The 21,591-nt window shown below is 38.8% G+C and overlaps 2 protein-coding genes across 4 annotated transcripts in view; one reads left to right on the top strand and one right to left on the bottom strand.

The window, feature by feature from the left end:
- Nucleotides 1–21,591, top strand: part of BRCA2 (BRCA2 DNA repair associated) — a 55,127-nt gene that overhangs the window by 29,966 nt on the left and 3,570 nt on the right. For all 3 annotated transcript variants that reach the window (XM_059717355.1, XM_019498294.2, XM_019498293.2), the window contains exons 13-26: nt 2,769–2,838; nt 3,616–4,025; nt 4,983–5,173; nt 7,880–8,067; nt 10,359–10,529; nt 10,829–11,183; nt 11,827–11,982; nt 13,623–13,767; nt 15,009–15,130; nt 16,507–16,708; nt 18,045–18,211; nt 18,309–18,447; nt 19,717–19,976; nt 21,380–21,532. In XM_059717355.1, coding sequence (XP_059573338.1) covers nt 2,769–2,838; nt 3,616–4,025; nt 4,983–5,173; nt 7,880–8,067; nt 10,359–10,529; nt 10,829–11,183; nt 11,827–11,982; nt 13,623–13,767; nt 15,009–15,130; nt 16,507–16,708; nt 18,045–18,211; nt 18,309–18,447; nt 19,717–19,976; nt 21,380–21,532 — 2,729 coding nt within the window. The remainder of the gene's footprint in view (nt 1–2,768; nt 2,839–3,615; nt 4,026–4,982; nt 5,174–7,879; nt 8,068–10,358; nt 10,530–10,828; nt 11,184–11,826; nt 11,983–13,622; nt 13,768–15,008; nt 15,131–16,506; nt 16,709–18,044; nt 18,212–18,308; nt 18,448–19,716; nt 19,977–21,379; nt 21,533–21,591) is intronic.
- On the bottom strand, nt 8,062–13,626 carry LOC132245213 (uncharacterized). The gene is made up of 2 exons (XM_059717751.1): nt 13,361–13,626; nt 8,062–9,315 (listed from the first exon to the last, which is right to left on the bottom strand). Exons 1-2 carry the CDS (start codon nt 13,413–13,415, stop codon nt 8,681–8,683), a joined length of 690 nt encoding a protein of 229 aa, XP_059573734.1. The 5' UTR covers nt 13,416–13,626; the 3' UTR covers nt 8,062–8,680.

Below are 21,591 nucleotides of genomic sequence, written 5' to 3'. Positions count from 1 at the left end.
ACAAGTACAGCCTATCAACGATATCAAGCATGTTTAGAAAGGTAATCGCAAGCACTTTTATACCCATGTCAAATGTATAAAAGTGTCCCTATACCAAAATGACTGGCTTATAAAATGTACCTCCTTTGACCCAATTCATCAATTAATACAATCCTAAACCTGTTCAGAGTTCTAGGGCTTATGATGATAAATACAGAAAAAATCACTTTGACATCAGCTACACCACAAAATGTATTACCGTAGTTCTGTACTCTAAAAACAGAAAAGAGTTTTTAATCTGCAACAGCTTTCGGGCTGATTCGTCTTTGAGCTGACATTCCCTCTAAGCTGTGTGGCGTGCGCGGCTGCACAGGCACACCTGGCAGCACAGCATGAGCGGACCTGCGCCGCCATGCACATCACGCAGCTTAGAGCAGGGGCGGGCAAAATGTGGGCCAGATGCGGCCCACCAGGTCATTCTATTTGGCCCACGGGGCTCCTAAAAATTTAGAAAATTAATATTTATCTGCCCCTGGCTGCCTGTTATGCAGCCCTCGATGGCTTGTCAAAACTCAGTAAGCGGCCCTCCGCCTGAAATAATTGCCCGCCCTGGCTTAGAGGGAACACTGCTTGACATCCAGTATTATCTTGCCTTTGCTTTCCAGTGTGTGCAGCATGTTACACCTGTGAACCCCTCACACAAGATACATTTCAAGTCGGTGCATGTTGTAAGCAAGCACAACCTGTTGTAGGCAAGTATAACCAAGACATGCTGGTTATACATCCTTCAAAGAATTGTATGTCTGTCGAATGGTGGAAGAATGAAAGCACAATTTTGTAGCATGCAGCTGAGCAGAGCAGTGTTTCAGAATTATTCTGGCTGGTATGGTAAGTTGTGCCTTATTAGGAGATTGTTTTGTGATTATTTGGTCAGATCAGCTTATTTCCCATCCCCCCCAATACTATTACTGCCAAGTATCCTTAAAGAGTTGAAACAGAGCAAGACAGTTTTCACACTAATAGCTCCAGTGTGGCTGTACTACACACCTTTGCATGTCCTTTAGCCCACCTCCTACCCTTACCTCGTGGCAAACCTTCCTGTGCAGAATGGAGGGGGGGGGCAGGTCATCTCAACATTTTTTCCCTCCAGTTTATAGTGGGTAGTATCTAATTTAGTAAGGCCTGGTCCAATCCAATCTCCTTAGAAGGGAATTTACAAGGAAAGCTTTCATTTCTAAACGGAATAGAATTTAATCATGGCATGATCAGTGTCAGATTTTTGTTATCTGCATTTATTGTTGCTAGATACACTAGAGTCTAGTGGTTCTCAACCATTTGACTTGAGGCAGCCCTTGGAGTTGCTAGCTCTTTGGTTTTGTTTTTGTTTTTCACTCAAATAATAAGAACTCACGACAGTCAGAATGTTTTTAATACTATTGATTTATATTTACAATTTCTGGGTTTGTATTGTGAATTGCAGTTGCACACCTAACAGCGTGCAGTAGCACACCATTGTGTGGCACCTCATGGCACCCTTGAAAAGCACTCCAGAGTGCTGCTCAACTCTGGTTGAGAATCACTGCCCTATGTGTGGCCTATGTATTCTCCCTCTCAAAGGGTTGCAGGGTAAGAACCTTTTCCCTCAATTCTTTGAGAATTTATTTGGCATCTCTTGGGGATTTCTTCCTTCCTGCTGAAAGTTCCACAGTATTTGTACTGTGTATTGTCCAGTCAGAGCAAGATTTCTCAAGGGCCTTTCTACCTGTATCTAAACTGCCTCCATCATGGGATCTCAGTTTGGTGTTTACATGCCAAAAAAATGAATTTGAGTCAATCAGGCTCTTTGAGCTATTACACCATGTCACCAAAAAAAGTAGAATTCTTTATAGATATAACCTTAGTGGAGGTGCATCCACTAAGGGATTAGAGGAAGTCTTCGCAGCATTTCCTAGACAGCTTATTTCCTTTGCTGAGAGAACGAGAAGTAATACAGTTTACACAAACAAATTAAAAAATGAATTTCATCTTGCATTCCAGCTATGTTAAGAGTTTTTGAGACCTTGACTGTTAGCAATATCAAAGCTCATCAAACTAGGGTATAAGCTGCAGTGGCCTCTACTATATATTCATCATCAGTATTTGTAGGGCATTGCTCCTAGGGCCTATTTGCATGTTTTTTAGACACTATTCGTAAGTAGTAGAATTTACATACCCCTTTGTCTTTTGGTAGTGCAGTCCTGGTTTTAGTGCTTAAAGTATAAGTACCTGGAGCCTTTAGAAGTAGTATATACTGTTTGAAAATGTCTCCCACAAGAATGTACGCAGAAAAAAGCATGCCAGAACAAATGAAAACAACAACAAGAAAACAAGGTTGCAAACCAATTTAGTACCTGAAATTTCTGGTGTTTCTGCATTTCACTGCTTGCTCTCCTCCTCTCTGCACATAGGCACAATGCATCTCCTAGTACTTTGCTTATTTATCAGGTACAGAATCTTTCTAGTGGCAATCAGCTGATGAGAAATAGATCTGTACCCAAAGGTGATTTACATAGCATTTTTGTACTTATTAGTCAATTTATTACAACCTATTTTTTCTCATTAAGTGGCAAGCTAAGGAAACCTAAACAGTCTTTTAACATCAAAGAGTACTTAATACAAAGTCAGTTATTTACCTTAAAAATGGAAATTGAGAAAAAGATACTGCATTTTCTGTATTCATACAAAAATGCCATTTTAATATGTTCTGTAAATAGTCAAGTGATACTGTGTTTCTATGTATTTACTTTTAGGTACAATCAAAGACAGAAGAAAGTTTATATACCATGTTCCTTTAAAACCAGTGACCTGTAGTCCTTTTAGGTAAGAGATGTGTACTGTATAGTGCTTATTTCTAAAGCAATTGTTTTGGATAAAAAAAGAGACTGTATTTTCCTACAGATCGATTATTTTTACTTTTCTATAGTAATTTCCTACATTTTCTAAAGAAAAGCTAATCCATTTTAGTTCAAAATATAGAGGCAACATCTAAATTGTTGCCTTTTATTGAAACAATAACTGCAATACTCCATAGAAATACAAAAAGAAACAATATATTTGAATTCAAATTTAATTTTTCCTGAAATAAAAAAAATGCATTAAATCTGTTTTTAGTTGTGAAAAAAAGAAAAAAGTATTTCTAGTTGACAGAATTGAAAAAATTCAACCCAGGCTGCCCTTCCCTCTTCCACCTTCCATTGCCTACCACCACTCCTGGGGGCAGGGCACAGTAGCATCACCAGCTGGATTGTGAAATCCCATGGCTGGGGATCTTTTGCAGTGTGCTGGCACCAGTGCAGTGTACCAAGAGGTGGTAGGCAAAAGCTGGGCTGCGCCGTGCTACCACATGGTATTGGTGGGCGGGGTGTGGACCATGCGATTTAAGGAGGCCCACACAGCATGAGGTGGGAAGAGCTATGTGATGGGAGAAGCATGTGTGGAGGGAGCATGGTGCTGCATTTAGCCCCCTATGGCATATGGCTGGGGGGCCTGCAGTCCCTAAGCACTCACAAATTAAAGAATTAAAAATACAATTTTCTGATAAATTAAAGTTTTTTGATAAGCTCAACTATCTGTGTTCAAATATTTTTATCCATACAGTGCTACTAAGGTACGACAAGAAGTCAGGAATCCTCATTTTACTCTACCTGATCAAAATTTTAAAGGATCTATATCTAAATCTGATTCTTCTTCAAGCAGTATTTCAAGTTGTTTTACTCCACTTAGTAAGACCTCAGCTGAGAAAAGTGAGAAAACAAAAAATCTGGATATACAAAGCAAAACTGCCAAATTTTTTGTTCCACCCTTCAAAACTAAGTTGGATGATTTGGCAGATGAAAAGCTTGGCAACAAAACACTGGACTCATTGACTAACAGCAATATGAATGTAGATAAGAAACAAAAAGATGCCTTAGTTCAACAAAACACTGGTCAAGGTGAAGCTTATCAGTCAGATGAGAGAGATTGCACCAACCATGCAGCAGCCAGAAATTTGGGAAACAACGGTGCAGGTATTTTTAGGGGAAAGTTTTGCTCAGTTATCTGTAGTGAGCACCAGTTGTCTGAATACATTCCTGAAGTTTTTGCACCTTGCTGTTAAATTCTTGCTTTTATTTTTAAACCTATATGTAGAAACGTTAGGAAATATTGTTTTTTTTCCCTCTGATTGATTTTGATCTGTTACTTTGCTAGCATTTTCATTTATGGATATGTTTTTAGTTATTCAAGTACATGAGCATTTTTAGACATGCAGCAATGCTTAGAAAATGTGTGGTGCAATTTTCATTTCTGGTATTCAGATTTAATTTAATATTTGATTGTTTTTGTCTAATAGAAGGTATTATAGAGGCGTTATAAAATGGCCACTAATAATTGCATTTTATTTATTATAAATGGATACATTTATTTACATTGCCAATATTTCTTAAAATGTAGGCCCAATTATGCAAACATTTCTGGGATTTCAGAGAGGCATAAAAGTATTAGGTAGTTAGGATTCCTTGACCTTCATTGGGAGTTAAAATTACTTCTTTTAACCTCTTCTGAAAATCCCAGATAATAAGTAATTTATACAACTTTAAATTAGTTTAGTTTTCTACCATAGGACTAATCATGTGCATAAACTTAACATGCATAAGTGTATGCAGAGTTAGCTCTGTTGGTTGCAAATAAACAGACACTGTATAAAACTTTAGAGTTAGACATTGTCCCATTATTTATCAGTGAAAACAAAATTAGGCTTCAGAATTAGTTTGTGTTTAATTCTATTTGAAATGTACTTATTGAACGAAACATTTCCAATGGTTTCCAATAAACAATGCTTCTTAAAGAACATTTTGAAATTTAAATTGGGGCAGATTGTAAAAATCTGTGTACTAGCTGAGGAAGTATGTTGATTATGCAGTTTGATGGTATCACAGTGGGATTTAAAGGGTTTTTGGTTTTTTGTCGCCCTGGCCCCTTATCAGATTTGACCAATATGATTACAAATCTGCACCAGGCCAGAAATCTGCAAGAAATGAGAATTGGAAAGAAATATAGACAAAATATTCAACCACAGCCAGGCAGTCTTTATATCATGAAAACATCTGCAGTAAAAAGGATCTCGCTTAAAGCTGCAGTAGAAAACAACTCTCTTCATATTTATTCCACAGAAGAGGTACATTTTTGTATTGTATTTCATGTTAATATTACATTTCAACTTGTTAATATATATATATTTAAATAAAATGTCTCCCTTTGGATTTTATAGCCAAATATTACAGTAATACATTTTTAAGGGTATTGTCCTAAAAGGAAAACATTTCCGTTTGTCATTTCAATATTAAGAAACTTGTGTGTCTGTAACTTTTCAAAACATTAAAAAAATAAGAATAGAGCAAAGCTCCTAAGAGCTCCTCTGATACAATTAACAAACGATGAAAGCAAAATCAGGGATGTAAATTCATCAGTGAGGTCTAGTTCCCACTAGTAAGAGCTAATCTTAAAATGAATAGCCCTTTATATAACAAAAGATTCTCATATCTGTTAAAACGCTAATTTTTTGTTTGGTTTTATTTTCTGCTAACTTGAAACCAAGTTAGTATCAAAAACATCTTACTTTTGTCAAAGGTGAAAAAACAATGTTAGTCAGTCCTTTGTATTTATTGGAAGGGTTTTTTTTTATAATTCACATAATTGATATAATGGTATTTATGCTATGAAATGTTACTTTCTAAAGCTTGCCATATGTGAAGCCTAGTTAGCTTTGCCAGACAGTTCATAGTTTAGCCCCATTTTCCTGAAGAGTCTGGTAAATACCTAACATGTAATATGTGTTAGTGTAATTGGTGACCTTTTAAGCATGAATGTAGTAAATTGAGTTGAGATGTTATTCTGCTTTATCACATTCAACACCTGTTTATTTTGGGTTAAAGCTTAAATTTTACTGTTATAGGAAAAATGAAAATATTTTTTGGAAAGTCTTGCTTAGGCAATGTTTTTATAGAGATTAAAATATTGTACTCTTTGATCAATGAATCTTACAAAAGTAGGGCTGGAAGGGACCTCTGGAGGTCACCTAGTCTAACCTCCTGGTCAAGGATTATCCATATCTAAAACTTCCTAGACAGATGTTTGTCTAATTTATCTTTAAAAACTTTAGGAACAACCCTCATGCACAACTACCATTCATAAGCCCTGAAACCTCAAAAAAATTGTTGCAGGTGAGGGTATTGTCAATGTCCTGCTATTGCAAGGACAGGAAGCAGTTTATTAAATACATGCCAGAGATCCAAGGAAGAGGACCACATTCACCTGCTAGAGAGGAAAGCAGTTCCCCTGCTGCCACCCCTTTACAAATGATGCCAGTCTGACCATGGGTAGAATTCCTTCCTGATCCCAAACGCAGCAGTTTGTTTGACCCTGTGCAGAGTAGCAAGAATTTCTAGCCAGGAAGCCCTGGATTTTCTAAGTGCCCACAGGAACATCAGCACGTCTCAGTCAAAATCACCAGACTTGGCTGTGGTCAACAGCCGTGCCTCTGAGGAAGGTGAAAAATAAACTGACACCTATAGAAAGAGGAGGAGAAGAAAAACTTCCTAGGCCCATATAGTCACCAGCAAACCCCAGAAGCATGGGATGCCCAGGCAACTTCCACACTATACTGCAGCCATGGGACTGCAAACACAGCTCTACGATCATACACCCTAAGTGAAGAGTCAGACTCCCTTTTCTATCACCTTATCCTCTACATAAACTTATCCCAGCTCCTTTAAGTCACCTTACATAAACAAGCTGGTTGTGGAGCTCTGCTTCATTCTCCCATTGCAGAGCATGGTCCTCTCCAGCTTCTACCTGTTCTGGGCATGCAGAGTTGTCTTGTGGTCTCTAAGCTGTGTGCGTGCTCTACCCAGCACACTACAGGCATTGTCACTCCTAAATTGACCCTAACCAATGCTTATCCAACCTCTTCTTGAAAACCTCCAATAAAGGAGGCTCCACCACATCTTTGACAGCCTTTGGACCCACTGTAACTTTTCCACATCCTTTTTAAAATGCAGGGCTTATAACTACACACAGTACTCTAGTTGAGGGCTTAGCCAGTGCCGAGTACAGTGGCATTATCACCTGTCATGTCTTCCACTTAATACTAATGTTGATGCAGCTACATCAGCCACACACTTTTTTTTTTTTTTTTCTGGCAAACTCATTGTATTTATCTTGGGTCAAAAGGGCACATTCCAAAAGAAAAAAAAAAGAGAGAAAACAAATCATTACAAAAACATTTACTCTTAAATGAGATTTTCTTACCTTTAAGTTGTAGAGAAACATCTTATGAATGTAAAATTTTAGATTCATAGATATAAAGCCATAAGAAATAATTATGATGATTAATTCGATCTCCTGCACAACACAGGTCATAGGGCTTCCCTGAATTAGTTTGTTTCCTTTCAAGCATATCCTCCAGAAAAACATCTACTTCTTTATTTAATAATGTCCAGGGTTGGAAACTCCATTACAACCCTTATAGATTGTAACAATGGTTAATTAGTCTTACTGTTAAAAATGTATCCCTTATATTGAATATAAATTTGTCTAGCTTCAACTTAAAATTACTGTCTCCGAAATCTCCTTTTTCCTTTGATTGTAGGTAGTAAGATTTTACTGTTCGATGAGAAATAAACATAGTTGGGGAAGGTGTTAGGCATAAGTTGATTCTGTTTTGACAGGCGGATACAGTAAGTTGACCCCTCAGTGTCTCTTCCAGCTCTATTTTTCTATGATTTCTGTGATGGTTTACTGAACTCATGGGATTTTATTTGTTGGAATTCTTGTACTTTGGATAATGCTACTTATTATTTGTCTCTTGCCTTATTTTTTGCAGCTGTACATGTATGGGGTTTCAAAGAGCTGCATTCAAGTTAACAGCATCAATGCAGAGTCTTTTGAGTTTCTCATTCAGGATTTTTTCAGTGAAGAATATTTTCTGGCTGGACATGGAGTACAACTTGGTGATGGAGGTTGGCTTATACCTACTGAAGAGGGAAGGGCAGGAAAAAATGAGTTTTATAGGTACTTTTTAATACCATCTTAAATGGAAAAAAATACCATTTTATTAGCACGCACATTCTTTTATCCTGTGATTAAAAAAACAAAATTCACTATAGGTTTTTTTTTTATTAGACTGGTGCAGCTTTCTTGCAATGCTTTGTGGCAATGTATGTTTTAGTCTACTTTTCTCAATGTACATAATTCAAAATGTGCTGCTGTTTACTGATTTGGTTAGAACCTTTGTTATTTTATTCAACATAACATTAACACATCTAATGACTTTCATATGGAAAAGTTTTTGTGTGTGGGTTTGGGGTTTTTTGGCAGGATACAGTTGGGTGAGAGATGCCAATTTTTTCAGTTTCAATGTTGCTCCTACTTTCCTGAGCAAACATGTTTTACCTTTGTAGAGTGAAATATTCGCTCCATATAAATCTGTGGTAAAACTTGAACTGGCTCAGTTGGTCAGGATTGTCCCATAAACTTTGTGACTTCTTTTTGGAAAGTATAAGGAGGTTCTAGAAGATTTTGTAATACTCCTGCTGTAAAGATTAAGGATATAAAGGCTGTGATTAATACCTCAGGGTAATTCAAGAAACTCTCCAACAGAAGAGAACAATGCATGTTGACATTTCTAAAAATATGAAACGGTATAGAAAAAAATCCAACTTTTTTTCCCTTTGGGTGGAGAAAGGTCCTGATAGTATTTTCTTTTTTGAATATGTAATAAGAAACAAAAAAAAAATAACACAAGTACAACCCTGCCATAATTTTTGCCATGCCCTTTTTGCAGGCCAAGTGAAGCATTTTGGGTGCTTGAATGGAGGGTCTTGCCCATGTTCTTAGAGTCCAACTGATTATTATGTGTTAGGGCAGGAAGTATTTTTTCTCCCAAATCAGGTTGGTAAGAACTATGGACAGTTCTGACTTCTTTTTGTAGTGTGGGGTTACAGTCGTCCTCCTGGAATAATCTGAGAATATACACGCATAACAAACTCCCTGCCATTGGTGTTTGTGAGGCATTGGCAGCATTCCCTTTTCTCGTGTGCTTTTCACATTTGGCATATTGTACGGCTTTTTTCATATGGTACTTTGTGGCTGTTGTCAGAGTAGAGAACCTTGTGGGCTGTCTGTGCAAATTTTTTTCTACCAGTGCAGGAATAGGACTTAATGGCTTGGGAGGCCCCTTCCAGTCCTGTGCTTCAAACTCCATGGTGTGCTTCTGTAGATAGATATTTTGCCTTGCTACCAGTGATGTCTGCCAGTTAGCTGCAACACAGAAAAATATATGTGAAGCTAATAGTTTTGACTCTCCTTTTTTTAATATTTCACTTCATATTATTTCTTATTTCAGTGCCTGTTTCTAATATCTAAAATATGTTAAAATGTTTTACTAATTCAGGTTTCCCTTGATTTATGCTGCACATGGGTTCCCGGAGAAGGGTGCATAAACTGAACCCACTTTACAATGTAGCAGATTAGGGATAGGTTCCTGTGGCGGTGAGGGAGGGAGGGAGTGAGGCTGGGACTAGGGAAGGAAGGGTGTGTGTGGGGTGCTGCTCCCAGGGCTGCACAAGGCAGCAAAGCAAAGGGAACAGAGGGGCACTCGCCCTAGCCTCGGCTGCAGTAGCTCCAGGAGCGGCCAGCACCAGCTGCCTGCAGCCACTGAGCTGGAGTGTGCTCTGCCTGTCCCCACTCGCCTCTGCTTCTGGGCTGCGCCATGCCCTGGTGCAGACAGCTGGTCTTGGCTGCTCCTGGGACTGCTGCAGCTGGGGCTGAGGTGAGTGCTGTGCCCCACGCTGCCTGAAGCTCCGCTTGTCTGCACTCACCCCAGCGTGTGCTGGAGCGGCCCCAGGAGCAGCTGACACCAGCTTCCTGCATCATGGCATGGTGCAGCCCAGGAGCTGGGGTGAGCCCAGGCATGGGGGGAACAGGAGCAGGCAGCTGGTGCTGGCCGCTTCCAGGGCCTCTGCAGCCGTGGCTGGGGTGAGTGGGGCCACAGCCCTTTTCCCTCCCCAACAGACTTACCTGCTTAGGTGAGGGTGGGCATCCATGCTGATGGCATAAGAGTAAATTTATCTTGCATATAATGAATTACGGGTCTAAATATGCTTATCGCATAAGAGTGAATTCGCATATAAAGAACCCGCATAAATTGAGGGAAACCTGTAATTATTTTCTAATAAACGTATAAATGTATTTATTTATTTTCTAATAAAAGTATTCCTTTATAAGCATTTCTAAAGAATTAATACAACAGATAAAGAATTCATGAAAATGGATTTCAGTTTAATATAACAATTTGTATGCAGGGCACTCTGTGATACACCTGGTGTGGATCCAAAGTTAATTACTGATGCCTGGGTCTACAACCATTATAGGTGGATTGTATGGAAATTGGCAGCCATGGAAGTCTCTTTTCCACAGGAATTTGCTAGCAGGTGCTTGACACCAGAACGGGTGCTGTTGCAATTAAAATACAGGTGAGTATTTTACAGCAGTGCATTTAAGGTTTAGTTTCTGATTGTATGCACTTACTGGTTTAAGTTTTGTGAGTTCGTCACACCTTAATTGTATGTATATTAATCCATTAGAATGCTTAGGGTATTGAACATCATCTTTTTGAGACTTGAAATATCAAAATTATTTGCAAGCATAAAGTTCTGCTTCCAACCTAAATGAAGACTGGGCAGATAAGTTTGTTAATTATTTCTCAGTAGGGCTGGAAAAACATCTTTGTAGACTGTATTTGTGTGTCTGAGGTTTTTGTTTTGTTTTGTAGGTATGATTTAGAAGTCGATAAAAGTAAGCGATCTGCTATAAAAAAGATAATGGAGAGAGATGATACTGCTGCTAGGACACTTGTACTTTGTATTTCTAAAGTAATATCATTAAGCCCAAATACATCTGAGAACCCTGCTACTAAAACCAGGTTTGAAAACAACAAAGATGCAGCGATAATTGAAGTTACAGATAGCTGGTATAGCATTAGAGCGGTCTTAGATCTTCCTCTCAAAGTGCTCTTACAAAGAAGAAGGCTGACTATTGGTCAGAAGATCATAGTACATGGAGCAGAACTTGTGGGTTCTCAAAATGCATGCACACCTCTGGAAGCACCAGATACCCTCATGTTAAAGGTAAAATGAAGTATTTGTTCAATTTGAAGGGTGGGGATGTGTTTACATATATATGTAGTCATACTTGTGGAGATAAGATACCTTCGCTGTTCCAAGAAACTTGAAGTCCAGATTGAGTAGAACTTGACATGGCACAAGATAGCTGACATTGTAATATTGCAGAGTAAATCCAAGGTAAAATCGCATTGCTTCTTTGTTGAACACACTATGTTAGTTTTAGTTCTTTCGGTCTTTTTTTAAATTCAGTGTTTAATAAATTGCTCAAGAATATAGGGCATTGAAAGAGAATCAATAAAAGTTATGAGAGGGGATTTTAAGTAGGAAGGAAGATTTGGAGCATGACGTTTGTTTCTGGTGTCTGAGACTGTTGTGAAAGTTATTTTAATTTTGAAGATGTTTCCCTTCTGGTATAAAGTGATAAAGTTTTGTCTCATTAATACTTGCTTGTCTTTAAAAATTTGTTAGGCTATTTCAACTAAAATGTAATTCACAACAAGAATAAATTTGAGTATGTTCAGTTAGAGAATAAAAGCTTTTCAGGTGGAGAATCCAAATATGGTCTCCCCTTTAAATTAAAAATAATAATAATAATCCTTCTGTCTAATATGTAACATTTTTACTTAAAAACATTTAATTTATTCAGATTTCAGCTAACGGTACTCGACGTGCTCGATGGTACGCAAAATTAGGATTTCATCGAGATCCCAGACCTTTTCCTTTGTCTCTGTCATCACTTTTCAGTGATGGAGGTACTGTTGGATGCATTGATATAGTTATTCAAAGAGCTTACCCTCTTCAGGTACAGTAACAACAGTTTGTGAAGATGCCTGATTATTTCTTACTGTTCAGTTTGGTCCATTCCTCAAACAGAATGTATGAGGGGGCTAAAAGATTTAATAAGATAACTTTTTTTTGTGGGTGATGTTTTTTTATCCTGGAGCATGGTTGGGATAGATGTAGACAAGCCTTTATTGCTCTGTAAAATAATGGAGTAAATTCAGGTGCGGTTTTTAAAGATTTGTGATTGTTTTTCTGCAGTCCAACATCTTCCATAATTCTACAGTATGTGAACTGTTCTCATCTTGGCTGCAGTGTTGCACCATAGCCTGTGCTGGCCATGCCCCCTTCTCCAGTTTGCTGCCACCACTACTCCTCGATGGCAACAGTTCCAGAGGCCATTTATGTTGCTCTTAACCATTTCCTTTGACAACTTTACTCTTTTCATATTAAAGAGTAAGATAACTAAAAGATTAAGAAAAAAAAAAAGACTTGCATTTATTCCTGAATGCCATATGGGAACTCCAACAGAATTATGTGGTTAAATACTTGATAAAATTGCACAAATATAAGCTAATACAATATTGCATGAACATTAAAGCATTAAAGCAGGGTTAGAATAATAAAATAGGAGATGGTGGTCATTAGTATGGACATATGAGGCAAGAAAGGAATGAGGAGTGTTACACGGAATGAAGGTCTGGCATTCTGCAGGCTGTCACAGTGTCCTTATCCAAAACTAGAAACATGGGTTCCACATATTTCAAAATCATATGACTCAGTGTTTGAAACTCACCCTGCTGCCCTTTTTCCATCCCCCACTTCCCCTCTCCTTCACCCCCAGGCCACTTCCAGACTGTGGGGCTACTTAGGAGTCACATTTGGATGTGGTAGCATCAGGGAACTGTGGGGGTTACTGTAGCCATTCATCCCCTGCTGCTGATATGCATCCCTAATGGGGCTCCATACCCCAGAGTTTGGTGCTGGGCCCTGCCTCCAGCTCCCCTCCATGGAATTTCATGTGAAGGTTCCATGGACCATATGTCAGACACCCCTGATAATTGATCTCTACAGAAGAAAACTATTCTTTCTTCAACAGCTAACTCAGACAGGTCCAAAACCAGAGCTCAAATTTGGACATAAACCCACACTCCTATAAAATCATGTTTAGTAATCATTAAAGTGATCAAGAAGAAAACATTTCTATGGTGGAATTAAAAACTTAGCCTAACCTAAACTGAAAATATAGCAGTAGAGCAGGGGTGTCCAACCTTTTTGATGTGGGGCCGGATCATGAACTTTTTATCACCCAGTGGGCCGGCAAGCCATATTCACAGGCCTCACAGGAAGCTATCACATTTTCCCCCCCACCCTGCCACAAACCAAAGTACAGTGCTTACTTTTGTTTCCCGTTGCAGCACCTCGGGCCTCAGAAAACAGGTTGGAGGGCCGCATGTTGGACAAGCCTGCAGTAGAGGGAGAAATTAAGGAACACTTTCGAAATTTGTCCTTTTATTCATTATAGTTGGAAAAAAATGCTGATCTTTTTCCAATTAAGGAATTGTTTCCGAGAGTGAATTAGTACTATTTTGAGGCATAATATGATAATTCTTTTAAAATTTAGAAATGGTTAATTTGATATGAACACTTTTTTTATTCCAGTGGATGGAAAAAAAACCAACTGGATCATATGTGTTCCGTAACAATCGAGCTGAAGAAAGAGAAGCTGCAAAGCATGCAGAGAATCAACAAAAACATCTAGAAGCTTTATTTGCAAAAATCCAAGCAGAATATGAACAGAATGAAGGTAAAATTTCTTTCACTATCATATATTTGATTAATAAGGATGCCTGTGAAGATAAGGACTGTACGTACACAGAATTCTTTGGTAAATGCTGAAAAGTCAAACTCATGAGAAGTGAACAGAATGTGTTGAAGTTTCAAGTGGCTGATCATAAAAATATATGAGACCTGACAGTGAAAAACTTCTTTGTGCGGTTTTTCTCTATGCAGCCTTGAAAGGCTTTTGCTCTGAACCTGATAGTAGCCAATCTTGAAGGGTTGTCATAGAAATGGCGCTTGGGATGAGAGTCCCTTCTCTTGCAGGGACTTGGCACTGCCCATGTACCACTTAAAATTATTGCACCACCACAGATTTTGGCACTAATTTTGAGCCACATCCAGAAACTATTCTGCACAGATGTGGTACTGCCTCTTTCACCAGTGCTTTAACACCTAGTTCTTTTTGCTTCTAGAGCACTAGCAGACCTGACATTGCTAGAAGATTTTGGAGTTGTTTTTCTCCAATATAGCATCCCTGGTGGGCAGCAGTGGCACTGGGGAGGAGGTTTATGGGGGGCGGGGCTGCAGCCACCCCAATATTCACCATAGGCCTGCTCCCAGTGCTGCTGCTGCCTGTCCCAAAAGCAGCCCCAACCCAACACCCTGTTGGGAAGAGCTGGGCCCCAGTCCACCCTTGCCCCCACTGGCAGATCCACGAGGCATCTGCCCTCCATGATCTCCCGGGATGCATGCAGTGGCAGGAGCCACCACCCCACACTCTCCAGACAAGCTGCTTGCAGCTCTGTCTGCCCCACCCCGGCTGTGCAACACCTGCTTCTGTCCCAGTTCCAACCCTTTTCCCTCCCTCACGCCTGGGGCCTTAATCTGCTCCCCCATCCACCCATGTCCCTTCCTTTACAACAGACTTACCAGCCAGACCTGGCTGCTCTTGTGGCTGCCTGTGTGATGTGCTGCAGCTGTTGTGCATGCATGGGACGTTTATGAACGACCTTATTGCCCACATCAGCCAAAAAAAGCTGATTGCCAATACTGTCAATTTTCCTTATATTGTTGCCAATCCAATATGGGACCAATGTATTGGTGCACCTCTAAAGTAAATCCATATAGAGAGACTTGGCTTGGTATTTTTGTTTGGAAACAATTCAGCCATCAGAAGCATCACACAGTTTTTTTTATTTTGTTTTGTTTTTTTAATTGTGGCAGCTGGATATAACTTTTTCACTTGTGCTTTTTTAAAAAAAACAGGTAAAACTAGAAAAAGGGTTTTGAGGTCATGTGCACTTACCAAGCAGCAGATTCAGACTTTGCAAGATGGTGCAGAGCTTTATGAAGCAATTCAGAATTCACCTGATCCTGGTTATATGGAGGTAATTATTGATTTAGATTACTACTTTCAAGTGTCTATGGAATGCCCACTGTATTTTTGCCTTAATTAAAAAATAAATAGTAACAGCTGCCAGATCCAAAAATGTTGTGACCTTTAAATTAGAATTCTCTCTCTTCATATGAGACACCTTCTTTCAGTATGCTCGTTACCAAAAGTTCAAATTAAAAACGAGAAAAGGTTGCATAAAGGATTCAAAATCACTGTTGCATGTTTTGTTAATTAGTAGTGGTCTGTTACAATGTGAGTATTAAAAATGCATACATATAAGATGTATTGAATAGAATAACTATTTTACTAGTGGATTAAAATGTACAGAAAAAGGTACTCTAGAGGTGCATGTACAGTTGTGAATGCTGAAATTAAAAAACCTGGAAAGGTATGATTTACAAAATAATTTTTATGAATATGTATAATTTTGTAATAAAAATACATTAATTGAGAATTAAAACTTACCAAATACTTTATGTAGAGGTGATGAGTGAAATGATTATTCCCTATACTTTTGTTTCCCTTCTTCATGTCGTTCATATTAAAACCTCAAGAAAATAAACACTTAGCAACTTGATTAACTAAATACATGTGCATTAGCCTAGTTACGTGTGCTACAAAACTAAGTGCATACCTAAGTACCTGCCAGATCAGATTCTTTATAATAAGTTCATTGGATCTATAGCTTGGTATACGTTTGTTCTAATAGTGTCATGCATATCTACGATGATTTATTATAACAGGGCCAGCAACCTTTGTAAGCCAAGTAGGAGGGGAAGGGTTGCCTGTAGCTGTGCTTCTCCCAGCCCTCAGCTCCCCCCCTGTCTGGGGCACACGTGCAGCTTCCCTAAGCTGGGGCCTGGTAGTAGGAAGCTGTATCAATGCTGTTTATGCAGTTTCCCCCCCTTCTTCCCCCTCACCTCTTGGCTGCAGCTCCTGAGCCAGGTGTGGGAAGCTGACCAGGCCTAGCTCAGTTCCCCATGGGCTGGAAGTTGTGCCTGCACTGCAGCCATGGGGTGGGAAGAAACAGCAACAATGCAGGCAGAACTTTCAGCTCCCCAGCCCCACTACAGCTTCTCACTGACCAGCCCCAGCACGCCCTCTGGCTCTGCTGCTAGATCCGGTAGCTCCATGAGCCATATCCACCTCTCATATGATGCCAACCTCTCTTACATGTACCTATATTCAGGTAGTGCCTCAGGAGGACCTTTTTGCTATAATATATGCTTCTGAAGTTCTGGTACCATAACAAAATACAAAAATGATCTTTTATACATGAGTATTTGGAGAAGAGGTTTTGTCAGAATTTGATGGGTATTTTTGGTGATCATACAGGCAGTTGAATGGTTTTTCTTCTTGTGAACACAGGGATATCTCAGTGAAGAGCAGTTAAGAGCCTTGAATACTCACAGACAAATGTTGAATGATAAGAAGCAAGCTCAGATACAAGCAGAATTCAAGAAGGCTCTAGAGTCTATTGAACAAGAGGAACGTGGTTACTCTGTAAGGGAGGTATCTACAGTGTGGAAATTACGTGTGGTAGATTACAGAAAACAAGAAAAAGTTAAAGGTTAGTACTAATGTAAAACTAGAGTTCACTTGAATAAGAAGCCAGTGTAATAACGTAATGGGTAAAAGTTAAATGGAGTTATACCAATGAATCTCAGCCAAGGTACTGTGAGATTCTTTTAAGGGTACTGCAGTATTAGTACTAAGTTCTCGGATCCTTCTTTTCAAGCACCTAAACCTTATTTACAAGATAAACCCAGAGTTTTCAAATAGAAATCAGGTGTCAGAAACGGTCTGACCTGTTGTCATTCTGAGTGCTTTGTAATAGAAAAAATGCTAGTTTTTATGATTTAAAAAAACCCAAGTAAACTAGGAGCCTAGCAACTTCTGGGGGGGGGTACCTGAAGCCTATTGAAGGGTTCTTGAAGCTTTAAAAGGTTGAGAATCACTGGTTTAGTGTGCTTAGCAGCATTAAATACAGATAACAAATCTGACATTGATCTTGCCATGATTAAAATCTATTTCATTTAAAAATAAAAGCCTTTTGTTGTAAATTCCTCTATACTAAAGTGGCTGAATTGAGCAAGGCCTTACTAAATAGGATACTTCTCACTTTAAATGGGAGGAAAACAAGATTGGGATGACTTCATACTCCCCCTGCAACAGAAGAATTTCTCTGTTGTTTTTCTGTAGTCAAAAAATGAATGAAAGCTGACAACTGGCATTTTTTGAGGCATGCTTTGAGTCTAGAAAGGTTGAGAACCACTGAGTTATAACAAGGAGGATATTTTAGGATGCAGATTTTGGGGCCTTTGTACATGCCACATTTTTTGCCCTTTCTTGCACTGCAACAGCGTGACTTTGCACGAGCGGGTTTTCTGGACACTTTAAAAGTCTTACTGGCGCATTAAAGTAAAACTCCTTGGACGTAGTTTAGTTTGGCTCACCGCAAATTAAAGCGTTGTGTCCATCTATTTGTTGCATACACACACAAAAGCACTCAAAAACATGTAATGAGCCTCTTTGTTTATGAGATGGCGCTGCAACTTTTTTGTAGTTCACCACTTCAAATTGCTTCCACTTTGGAATTGCTTCTGCTTTTTAATTATTGTGCCATTTGCCAGCTCTGTGCTCCCACAGCTGTGTGGTAGGGCATGGGATGGGAGGCCCCAGGCCAGGGGAGGGCAGCGGTGGACTGTTGTGGGTCAGGGACCGGGCATAATTCATTTGAAAACCTAGTGTGTGCAAACACTGATGCAACACTCCAAAAATGAACAAGTTCTTAAATTTTATAAATCTGTTTAATGAGGATTAAGCCCTGTGGTGTGTACAGGCGCCCTTTGAGGTAATCTATATGGCTATAGCAGACTTAGTATTTTCTAATCTTATGTTTTTAGTGGTCATGCTGAATATCTGGCGCCCATTATCGGATGTATTTTCCCTGTTAAAAGAAGGAAATCGGTACAGAATCTACCAGCTAGCAACATCAGAGTCCAAAAGCAAATTGGACACTGCTAATGTACAGTTAACAGCTACAAAGAAAACTCAGTTCCTTCAGTTATCGGTAAAAACTTCTTACTGTAAAAGCATCATTTGATTAAAAATATAAACAGTATATGTAACCTTTAATTATTTAAATAATTAATCTTTTGTTTCTTTAGGCTTCTCAAGAGATGCTGTTAGAGATTTACATTCCCAGGAATGCTGTGCTGTTCAGCAAGTTGTTGGATCTTTCTTTTCAACCAGCATGTGGTGAAGTTGACTTAGTTGGATTTATAGTTTCTGTTAATAAGAGCACAGGTGTGTTACATGCTGAGTCTGAGTATTTTCTTGTCTAATGAAAATACATTTTCTTTTAAACTTCCAAGGTGATTTTGGTTTTATATCTGCAGACAAGTCTATATAAATGTGCATGTTAGACCCAGCTGGTAATATTGCCCAACTACCTTAGTATGTGAGAGTGTAACACTTCAGAAATAACAGTAAGTTTCTTGATGTCCTGCCTTCTAAGATAAATGTTTGAGTTAAGTATTTTGGAGGGGGAACACAATGAAAAGCCAAAATAAAGAAATGAGTTTTATTTTTACTGGGCTGTGAACTAGCTGCTGTGACTCAGAGTAGAGACCCTGGAGTCATTGTAGATAGTTTTCTAAAAACATCATATCGTGTAGCAGTCACCAAAAAAAAGCCAATAAAAAGTTGGGCAGCATTAAGAAGGGAATTGAAAATAAAAGTGTAAAATATCATCGTGCCACCATATAAATCCATGATACACTAGCATCTTGAATACTGTGTGCGGTTCTAGTCTCTGCATCTTGAAAAGGAACTAGTAAAACTAGAAAAGGTACAGAGAAAGGCAACAAAGATGATCGGGGTATGGAGCAGCTGCTGTGCAAGAACAGACTAATAAAGGCTAAGAGTGCAGTTTGGAAAGAACACTTGAGCAGGAGTATTATTGTAGAAATCTATAAAGTCATGAAGGGTGTGGACAAAGTGAATAGGGAACTGTTATTCACCAAATCCCAGAATACCAGGAGTTGGAGGTACCCACTGAAATTAATAGGAGAAACATTTAAAGCTAACCAGAGAAGGTGCTTTTTTTATGCAGCAGAACTCTGTGCCACAGGAGGTTGTAAAGGCAGAACTCAGCCAGGTTCAGAAAGGGACTAGACAAATTCATGGATACATTAAACACTTTTAAGAGAACTGTCACATATATGTCCTCTGACATCCCTAAACAAATTATGTAGATGCCAGGGAGGGCATGGCAGAAGATGGATCATTTTAGATATGCCCTGTTCATATGCTCTCCCTCTAAATTACCTACTACTGCCACTGTCAGAGTCAGGATATTGGGCTAGAGGAACCGTTGGTCTGATCCAGCATGGCATTTCTTATGTTGACCATTCTCTTATTTGTGTAGTTGTTGTTGTTACATACTTGTTTTCCTGTTTTAAAGGTGTCCTTCCTTTGAAGGAACCAGTGGGGAAAATCAAAAGTAAAATAGATCTGTGGGAATACATCTACCTAAATTGCATCCTTCTTTTCAATTTAATTTAACCTTTTTAGGTTTCACAACTCTGGTGTATTTATCAGATGAAAATCTCAATCTAGTGGCAATCAAGATATGGATGGACCTTAAGCAACTTGCAGTTGAAGACATCATTAAACCTTGTACATTGATTTCTGCAAGCAATATTCAGTGGCAGTCTGCTAATTTCAGATTAGAAATTCCCACACTATTTGCTGGAGACCTTTCTCTATTTTCAACAAATCCAAAGGAAGGCTATCTTCAAGAAAGATTTAACGAGTTAAAAAACACAATAGAGGTGAAGTAATGGATCTTCTAATGTAATAGTTGTTTTTAGTTGTTAGTATGTAGTTCTTTTTGGTACAGAATCAGTTAATACTACTAGTGCTGGGACAAACAACAACTTAATGCTGATAGTATGAAGTTTGAATGAAGAGATTTCAGGAAGCGGACTGGTTTGTTTTTTTCCTTTCTGAAGGAACCTGTTGCTTGTGCAGTCTTCCCATTTTCCTCAGCTTTACAGTAGTAACCCCAAAGTCCCCATTTTATAGCTGCCATCATCTGGCCAAGCAGAATCTAATACCTTTTCATGTGGAACCTGTCTTTGACATTTTAATTGCCTTGAATGTTTTGAGATATGAGAGGCACAGTACTTGTTGGTATATTTGAGCCCATTTATTATCTATAACAATTTGATATTGCAGTGTGTTTTATTGACTTTAGTTTTTTCAACTGGCTTAAGTAAAGAGAAATAAGAAAACACAGCACATGTTATCTTTGTTTTTATATTTTTCTTTCAATATTGCACAAATGTACATAAAAACCTGTTGCACTTAAAAGTAGCAGAAATTGGTGGTGTTACTCTCCTACCCAGTTGTTTTGTGTGGTTAGTAACTACAGAAAAGAGAATGAATTAATTTATGCTACCTGAAATAATTGACATTACTGCAGTCTCTCACAGGATTCCAGCAAATTTGAATGTTACCTGATATTAAACATGCATGTGTATGCTTTGTTTTAGATCAGGGTTATCAAATATATCACTAGCAGGCTGGATCTGGCCTACAGAGGTGGGTTATCTATCTCATGGGGCTTCTCTCTGGCAGGATAATTCCCTTCAGGACCCTGACCCAGGGGACTTCTTACCATGGCTTTGTAATCTGCAGCACCCAAACTGCCCTGCCCCTTACCAGCTGCCTAACTTGTAGTTTCCAGTCCCCATCCAGCATACAAATTGGCAGCACACCTTCAGTTGCTGCGATGTTTGCAACATCTGTAAGCTGCGATGAGAAGCCCTGCAGGTCAGACCCAGAGGTCGGTCATCCAACCTGTGAGAAGCCTGTATCTGGCCTGCCAGCTCATTTGAGTTGGGTGTCACCATTTTAACTGATTTGGTGCATGAGAAAAACAAATTTTTAAAAACAGCCTTTCCCATTTACAGAGACTAAATGGGCTCATCAGTTTTTTGCATCTTAATACATTTACTGCCTCTTACCAATATTTCATTTCTTTAAAAAATACTATATCAACACTTTAAAATGTAATTAATAATGTTGCAATCATTTGCTAGCCAGGATTTAAGCAAGGAATACCAGAAGGGTCTGCTTAGCATTTCTGTTTTCAATAGTAAATGCTAAGATGTTGCATTTTACATTTTAAAACATGCAGCCATCTTGTGTTTTTGTTTGTTCTGTCTTCTAGAATGTAAACTCCTTTTGCAGTGATGCAAAATGCAAACTAATGAATTTGCTTCAAACAAATGGTCCACAAGTGAATAACTTGAATAAAGAATGTGGCTTAAGCCTCCTTTCTCCTTCCCAGAAGTCGAGCCTTTGTGTGGGAAATAAAAACCATGTAAGTTTGAAATTGTATGAGTTTTAAACTGAAGCAATATGATAGCACAGATATAAGCA

Source organism: Alligator mississippiensis, chromosome 1, assembly GCF_030867095.1.
Source record: "Alligator mississippiensis isolate rAllMis1 chromosome 1, rAllMis1, whole genome shotgun sequence".
Classification (NCBI taxonomy): Eukaryota; Metazoa; Chordata; order Crocodylia; family Alligatoridae; genus Alligator; species Alligator mississippiensis.
Note: the sequence above shows the minus strand (reverse complement) of the source record. Positions and strands in the feature narration are given on the sequence as shown.